The sequence below is a fragment of the Bos taurus genome, chromosome 10, assembly GCF_002263795.3.
Source record: "Bos taurus isolate L1 Dominette 01449 registration number 42190680 breed Hereford chromosome 10, ARS-UCD2.0, whole genome shotgun sequence".
Taxonomy (NCBI): domain Eukaryota; kingdom Metazoa; phylum Chordata; class Mammalia; order Artiodactyla; family Bovidae; genus Bos; species Bos taurus.
In genome coordinates this window covers 85,892,989-85,901,072 of record NC_037337.1, presented here as the reverse complement: position 1 = coordinate 85,901,072, position 8,084 = coordinate 85,892,989, and the positions used below count along the sequence as shown (strand labels likewise).

Sequence of the window (8,084 nt, the reverse complement as noted above, 5' to 3'; positions counted from 1 at the left end):
TGACTCCCATAACTCTGCCTCTACTGATGCTAGCTGAGGTGCTAGAAGTTGCAAGCACCCCAATGCACCAAAGCACAGCAAGAAAGTTCTTGGGCGAACTCAGCCTATGTCTTCAGGAATTGGGGATGCACATAAAGGAAGTAAATTGTGTGCATCCCTTATCTGGAAAATTCTGCCTGTGGAGCCTGGCTGGAGTGGCTCTTGTAGCAGGATGAGATGCAGCCAACTCAGCACTGGTTTGTTGGCAGGGACAGGAAAGTCCCGTGGCAGATAGGAGACACAGGGAAGTTGTCCAGAGAGTGCTTTTTCTATGGTAGTGCAGGGCAGAGATCCTGCAGAGAGCTTCCAAAGAACCCACAAATGTGCCCATGAACAAGCCAGAGAGCTGGGCACCTGCTAGCTAAGGGCACCTGTCACGTAGAACTTTACCACTTTTCCTCTAACACCTCTCCCCCAACCCTGACACTTGGAGGAGCCACTGCAGAAAAGGAAGGTCAAAAAATCAGACCACACCCCACACTCCCCAGTACAGGATCTTGAGCCAGGGGACAGGCCCATGGCAGGAGAGGAGGGGTATTAAATTGGATACAAGATTGATTAAATTGGATGAGGTTTTGATTTGGACAGGACCAGACATTTTAGTGCCTGAAAAATTGGTCTTAATTATAGAAATGAAACTGTTTTTGTGACTGGTGGGGATGGGCAGCCAAGGACTCTGCTTGAGATGTCATTAAGGGTAGAGAAGAGAAATTCACCACAGTATGAATTGTGGCAATGAGGGGAGAAAAACAGAGCTGCTTCCTGCTTGTCCCTCTTCAAGTTCAGCCCATTCAATAAATCAATTATTTAGGCAAACAAATAAATAATTTCAACTAGTCTAGAGCAATGAAGGTGAAACAGGGTGATGTATGAGAAAGCGATGACTTGAGAGGTGGTTGGGAAGATACCCTGGAGAAGGAAATGGCTACCCACTCCCGTATTCTTGTCTGGAGAATTCCATGGACAGAGGAGCCTGGAGGGCTACAGTCCATGTGGCTGCAGAGTTGGATAGGACTGAGCAACTAACACTTCCACTTTTCACTTCACTGGGAGTGGGAAGGCTGCTGCTCTTAGGTTAGGGCGTCAGGGATGGCTGCTCCAGGAGGTGATGTTTGAGCTGAGAGGTGAAATGGTAAGGAGCTCATCCTGTAAAACATCTTGGAGATGAGTGTTTCAGGGAGAGGAAAAGTGGACATTAACTTAGTCTGTTCAAGAAGCAGAGAGGAGACCAACATAGCTGCAGTGTGGTGAGCTCTCCAGGCCAAGGTGAGATACATCAGGGAGGGGGCCAGTCACGCAGGGCTTTGGAGGCCAGGGTCAAGAGTTGAGGCTTATTTTCAACATTAGATATTTACTGGGTCTGTCCTTTGTGTGGGGTGGGATGTTATAAACCAGTGTCTTCCTGCCTATTGGGTCTCTGCCTCTCAAGAAGCAGTGTGCTGTGTGTGTGCTCAGCCGCTCAGTCGTTTCTGACTTCTGGCGATCCTATGGACTGTAGCCGGCCAGGCTCCTCTGTCCATGGGATTCTCCAGGCAAGAATACTGGAGTGGGTTGCCCTGCCGCCTCCAGGGCATCTTGCCAACCTAGGGATCAAACCCAGGTCTTCCTCACTTCAGGCAGATTCTTTACCATCTGAGCCACCAGGGAAAGCCCTAAGAAGCAGTAGGCTGCAGAAATGCAGGGGGTGGGAGCAGGGATGGTTGCCAGGCCTTTAGACTTTAGGGCAGGGGACCACGGGGGTGAGTGAGGAGCTGATGGCCGAGGGGTTCTAAGATGGGTGGCCGTTGGCATTCTAGCATCCCTGCCCTCTCCCTGCGGACGCAGAAGATGGGAGCACACACTGCATCAGTCAGAAGCAATCCTGAGGGAGGGAGAGGTGGAATGGGAGGCTAAGAGATGGGATCTGAACTCCAGGCTGCAGGACTGGATTTCATTCACCTCTTGCTCACACGCTGTCTCCTTAAGTGACCTTGTTCCAGATCCTCCATGTTTATTCCTCGGTGAAAAAAAGAGGACACCTCTTGCGGGATCCGCCGCCATCACCGCCTCGGGCTTGTAGGCTCGACCCTGACGCAGCAGGAAGGGGATTAAGATCAAGGAGCGAGGGCGGCCAGCAGCGGCAGGTCTGGACAAGCCGCAGGACAGCCAAGGACGCGGCCAGGTCCACCAGAGGGCGCCCGCCTCCAGACGACCCTCCCGCGCGCTCTCCCCGCGTCCCGCCGCGGCGGAGACAGGCGAGCTGCCCCGCGCTGCCCCGGCTCCAGCCACAGCCCCGGGCCGAAGCCCCCAGTGGCTCGGGCGGGAAGCGAAGGGTCCGGAGCCCGTACTTAGGGTCCGATCTGGCATGCCGTTCTTGGTACCTCTCCCGACCTCCTTCAGACCTTCGAGGCTGCAGCCTTAGTCTTCCAACCATGGAGTTTGTCCTTGAGGTCAGGGGCGGGAGATCAGTTCCGGACAGGTCAGCAGTTCAGCTTACCCAGGACAGCAGAAAGGTGGCTCGGGTGCCCCTGTCCCGACAGTTGTCATCTCGCCTGCCAGCCCTCGCTCGGGTCGGCCCTGCGCCGCCCCCAGCTCCTCACGGGTTAACCCCCCTCGCCGCCCGCTCGCTTCCCGGTGCCAAAGTGGGTGTTGCTGAAATTCCTCTCTCTCCCTCTCCCGTAATAAGGGGGCTGAACTGTCCCTCCGAGGAGGGGGCATGGTGTGGATAAAAGAGACGAAAAATCAGGGGGAGGTTTCCAAAAATAAAACCCTCCAGTTCTCCTTCCGAAGGCTACAGCGACCGGGAGAAGGCGCGAAGGTGCAACAGCGGTGCGCGCCCAGCGGGAGACGCAGCGCGGCCTCCAGGCTCGGTGCGCGCAGCCCCCGGCCGCTCCCGCCGCCTGGCTCCGGCTCCAGGGAGAGCCTAGCCCGCAGTCTGACTCGGGGCCCCCTGGACGGGAAGAGGCGGGCCACCGGCAGGGGACCGGAGCGCAGCCAGCGGGCGACGGGCGCACCGACTGTGAGCCCCAGGGGCCGTTCCCCGCGCGCGCGCGCGCAGCTCTCCAGGCGCCCCGGCTCCATGAGGCCCCCAACCACCGCCCGCTGCCCTGGGCGCGTCCTGCAGAACCCCTGGAGGAGCTTCTGGCCGCTCACCCTGGCTCTCTTCGTGGGCATGGGTCAGGCTCAGAGGGACCCGGTGGGAAGATACGAGCCGGCTGGAAGAGACGCGAGTCGGCTGCGGCGCCCCGGGGGCAGCCCCGTAGTTGCTACAGCCAAGGTGTACAGTCTGTTCCGGGAGCAAGACGCGCCCGTCCGGGGTTCGCCGCCCGCGGAGCTGGTCCAGCCTAGCTGGGGGAGCCCCAGGAGGTCCACCGAGGCGGAAGCCAGGAGGCCGCCCCGCGCACAGCAGCCTCGGCGAGTCCAGCCACCTGCGCAGACTTGGAGAAGCCGACCCTCGGGCCAGCAGCAGTCCGCACCCCGGGCCCGGGCCGCGCCGGCTCTCCCGCGTCTCGAGACGGTGCAGCGGCCGCGGGCTGCGCGAGGGCGCCTTACGGGGTGAGCGCTGGAGAGGGAAGGGTGGGGGCTTGAGGGAGCGAGGGTCGGTCTCCCGAACACTCGTTCGTGGAGGGATGGGGATGTGTAGACGAGAGGACAGGGCGGGGGCTCTGCCTGTCTCCCTTCTGTCTTCAATACTGCGGGAAACAGACCGAGGTCCCCAAGCTGGGGCTCTATCTGACCCGCTTTCAAAAAGTAGAGAGGAAAGAGAAACACCGTCCACACCCTTTCGTACCAGCTCTCGCCCAGATCCGACGTTAAATCCTTTCCCAAGGCGGCAGTGCATTCGCCCGCGCTCCTCCCGTCTGCCTTAACCGGTGTCTGCTGACGCCCGCTGCCCGCAGAGGTGCGGGGATCCGAAGGGGATCGCGGAGAGGGCATCGGAGTGGGTGTTCCAGGCGCTTGAGAACCGGGAGAAGCTGAGCGGCCTTAGTGCGCGGTGGGTGGACGATGTCGGGGGTGGGGGTGGGGGCTCCAGAGCGCGAGGGCTGATGCATCTCCAGGAACGAGGCTTCGACGCCTGCCGTGGGGACAAAGCTGTGCGTTGGGGCACAGGCCGGCCTGGGTCCGCGGATGGCTGGACGAGGAAGTGGGCGTGGACTCGGGGGCACTTTGGGCAGGAAACCTGTCCGCGGGTGTGGCTGTGACACTGTGGGTCCATGGCGGAGTGGGTCTGTGTGTGCGCCTGTGCAGCAAGGTGTCAGCACGACTTTGCAGGACTAGGTCTCCCCTCAACCCTGCCATTTAGTCTCTCCCCCCGCACCCCGCTCCCGATGCAACATCCGCTGCCTGCCGAGGGCGCCCTCGCGGCGTAGGGGAAGCTCCCCAGCCATCCCCCCCGCCCCCCCACCACCGGATGAGGATTCTCACGGCTGCGGGGCGCTGGGCCTGGCCGGAGTGGGACAGGTATCTACAGAATGGAGGGCGGGCGAGCCCGGGCAGTACGGGTGCCCGGTATGGGGCATCATCGGGGAGGCTGAGAAGGAACCTGGCGGCCCTTCTGGGCCTGGGCCCGATTTGCCAGTTGGGTTCAGTCCCCCGGAGCATAGCATGAAGGGCGCTGCATCCCCAGGGCTACTCCTGAGGCTTTTCTTACTGCCCCTCCACTCCCTGTTTTCTTTGGCTGCAGCACTGCTCTCCTATATTTCAGCAGGATTCTCTCTCTTCATTCAAATCTCTGTTTAGAGAGGCCCCACCCTCTCTCTTCACCCTGCTGTATGTTTCTTCATAGCAGTAATTCCCATCTGACATATTATGTTTCTGCTTTTATGGTCTGATCTCCCAGGGCACACTAATGTCAGCTCTAGGAAAAGAGAGGCTTTGTATTCTGCATTGCTGGGTCACCAGTGCCTAGAACAGTGCTCGAGTTTAGTTGCAGCTTTCTAAGTACCTGTTTAATGGGTGAAGGAATGTCTCACTGTCCGTGCAAGGCCTGGCTTAAGGCAGACGCAGAGGAGACCTGGGCACTGCCAAGTGGCTTAAACAGAGGATCAGTCAGCGAGCAGTAATGGCTGTGCAAGTGAACACGTGCTTCCTAAGAGCAAGTGTGCCAAGCTAGGGACAGGGGATGCGGCTCGAGACAAAGACATTGTTCCTGCCAGGAGAGCAGCTCAATTACTTCAAGTCAAATTGGAGAAATGAACACATATGCACCGGCCAACATGCTTTCTAGTACCAGAAGCTTCCTGTTAAAGCATAAAGGAAAGGATGATTTGGGCTGAGGCACTCAGGAAAAAGAAGCCCTGTGAGCTCCAGCCCCTGGGGTTCATGTGGGGAAGAAGGTGGGGGTAGCAGGAGTAGGACCCCGAGATGTCACACTGCCCGAGGACAGGGGCTTTTTTTTTTTTACTGTGGGCAGTGGCCTAAGGGCAGGTCTGTACCTTGGTGTCGGGGAGCCACAGGGCTGAGGCTGGAGGCATAGATTTGGGCCAGATCACGGAGAGAGCTTACCCTGTCAGCATTCTGGTGGGAGTTGGGGGGAGGAGGAATAGTGGAATGGAGGTGGGAGGATGAACTATTAGCAGCTGTGAAAGGAGGTGGTGATGAGCATAGCAGACTGTTACCAGGATATGGCTGGTAGATGTGCACAGGTGTGTAAGTACCTGGGTTGGATGCCACCCATAAGCATCTGCCAAACACAGGTGCACACATCACCCAGCACATGCTGGGTTTGACTCCTCCCCCAGGTTATTTTCTGCAGCTTTGATAAAGGGTGGGTTCCTCAGGCACTCCAGCTAGCCGGGGAGGGACTGAGTGGCAATCGTCCATCGACTTCTTCTCCCTAAGTCCATTCTGACTAATGGCTTATGGCCAGGCTGACCTCTCTGGCAATTGCCTTGAGAATTGCTCAGGGCCAACCAGGTGGTGCTAGAATTAAAGAACCTGCCTGCCAGTGCAGGAGGCACCAGAGACATGGTTTTGATCCTTGTCGGGAAGATCCCCTGGAGGAGGGCACCTTGGAGGAGGGCACCTTGGAGGAGGGCACCTTGGAGAATCCCAGTATTCTTGCCTGGAGAATTCCATGGACAGAGGAGCCTTGTGGGCTACAGTCAGTCCATGGGGTAGAATGGACTGAAGGGACTAAGCTTGCATGCATGCAAGGACTAAGTGCCACCTGCTGGTAAACCTTGGAATTGCATCACTACTACTGGGGATTCTTCATTCATTCAACAAATATTTGGAAGGTCTCCTGTATGCCAGGCACTCTGCTGGACCATGGGGATACAGCAGTGGCCAAGACAGCCTCTGTCTTCGTGGAACTTGCCATGTAGTGGGGATTTATTGCACACAATGAAGATTTTAAGTGTGTGCCAGGCATAGCGCTAGGTGTCTGGGACACAGAGTAACCAAAGCAGAAACAATTCCTGCGTTATTGAAATTTACAGTCCACACGGGAGTTTTTAAGCTATTGTTTCCCAGTATTCAGTGTTTATTAAGCTTAGCCTCACAGCATACCACTTTCATAATATTTTCCTCTTTTTTTCTTGTTCTATTATTTTCTTTAAATTTATAAACTGTTAAAAATAACAGGATTTTGTGTTTTATTTATTTTCAAGTGTTTTATATTATGAAGTATTATACAAGCTTATAAACCTACAAAAGGTATTGGAAATAATACAACTAACAATCCAATTTTTTCAAACTTTAATATTTTGGCATAGTTTGCTTCTGATTTTTTTTAGTTGAAATATCTTCTGCAAGTTTGTCTCCCCTCTCCCCCAATGTTAACCACTACCTTGAATTTACTAATGATGCCAACCTATGTTTTTATACCATTGCTGCAGATGTGTGCATCCGTAGCTTATATAACATTGTTTTGCATATTTTAGGTAAGTGATACCATGCTGCATTATTCTTCTACAATTTTGCTTTCTCCTCATTAGATTTTTGAGATTTAACTAAGTTAATATAATCAGCCCAAGTTTATTCATTTTAATTGTTGGATATTATGCCATTGTCTGAATATACCACAGTTTGTTTATCCATCCTTCTGTTTTTGGACAGTTAGATGAGTTACATATTTTGGTATTACAAACAGTACGTGACTCATTTTTATAAATAAATAAATCCATTTGCAAGGACACTTTGTATCACTATCCTAAGTTGAAGATGGTACCACTTGTCATAAAGAGAAGGTAACTGTAGGAAAATTGAAATGAAAACAAAATGTACTCCAAGTCTAGTCAGATACCATTATCAAAGGAAGTTCAGCCCTGTGGTGTGTTCACCCTATTGGAAAGGGAGATTGGCAAGTGTTGAGGGGAGAGGACTTGGCATAAAAACCCAACCTCGGACAGAGATTTTTCCTCACTGATCTAATCAGACTAGAAACATCGCTAAAAAGGGAATCACTTTCTCCCTGTGTGATTCAGCATTGCTGCAAGTTCTGAGTATGGTAACCTCAAATCCCCTTTTCTACCCTCAGCATTGTTCATTCACCTTTTTGGGAAACACTGGCTCCAGTAAAACAAAGAGGTATTAAAGGTGCACCACATGCCAGGCCCTGTGTTAGACTTTAGGGGCACAAAGAGGAATAAGACCCCTTAAGGTACTCGACACATACACCAGCAGCCTGAGACGATCGGTAGCACACCGTGTGGAGGCTGGAGAACAGGGAAGGCTGGGTAGACGTCAGGGGAGGGTCTACCCGAAGAAGGTGATGTTTGATCTGGAGCTTGCCAAGGATTTCAGTCGGCAAAGAAGAGAGGTAAGGCCATCTAGGCAGAGACAGCAGCTTAAGCAAAGGCGTCAAACGGTGCCCACATGTAGTACAGCGAGGGGACGGCAAACTTTGTGTCATGGCTTTGGTTGTGGGTGGCCGTGGAGATAAGGGAGTGGTGATGGGGGCAGTTAGACTCTATAGGCAGGTGGGGTCGGGTTGGCTTTGTAGAGGCCAGTGGAGAGCCTGGCGGCGGCTGTAACAAAAGACCAGTATGACCAGATTTGTTCCAGGTGGAACAGCAGCTGTCCTAGGCTGTTAGCCAGATGCGTTCCCAGGGGTTGGGCAGTGA

The 8,084-nt window shown here is 54.3% G+C and overlaps 1 protein-coding gene across 4 annotated transcripts in view; it reads left to right on the top strand.

Annotated features, from left to right (window-relative positions):
• The first annotated feature begins 2,005 nt into the window (after window positions 1–2,005).
• The window catches only part of LTBP2 (latent transforming growth factor beta binding protein 2), a 110,113-nt gene continuing 104,034 nt past the window's right edge, over window positions 2,006–8,084 (top strand). The window contains exon 1 of one of the 4 annotated variants that reach the window (XM_059890222.1): window positions 2,006–3,573. In XM_059890222.1, the coding sequence (XP_059746205.1) occupies window positions 2,735–3,573 (839 nt within the window). In that variant the 5' untranslated portion in view covers window positions 2,006–2,734. 4 annotated transcript variants of the gene reach the window in all.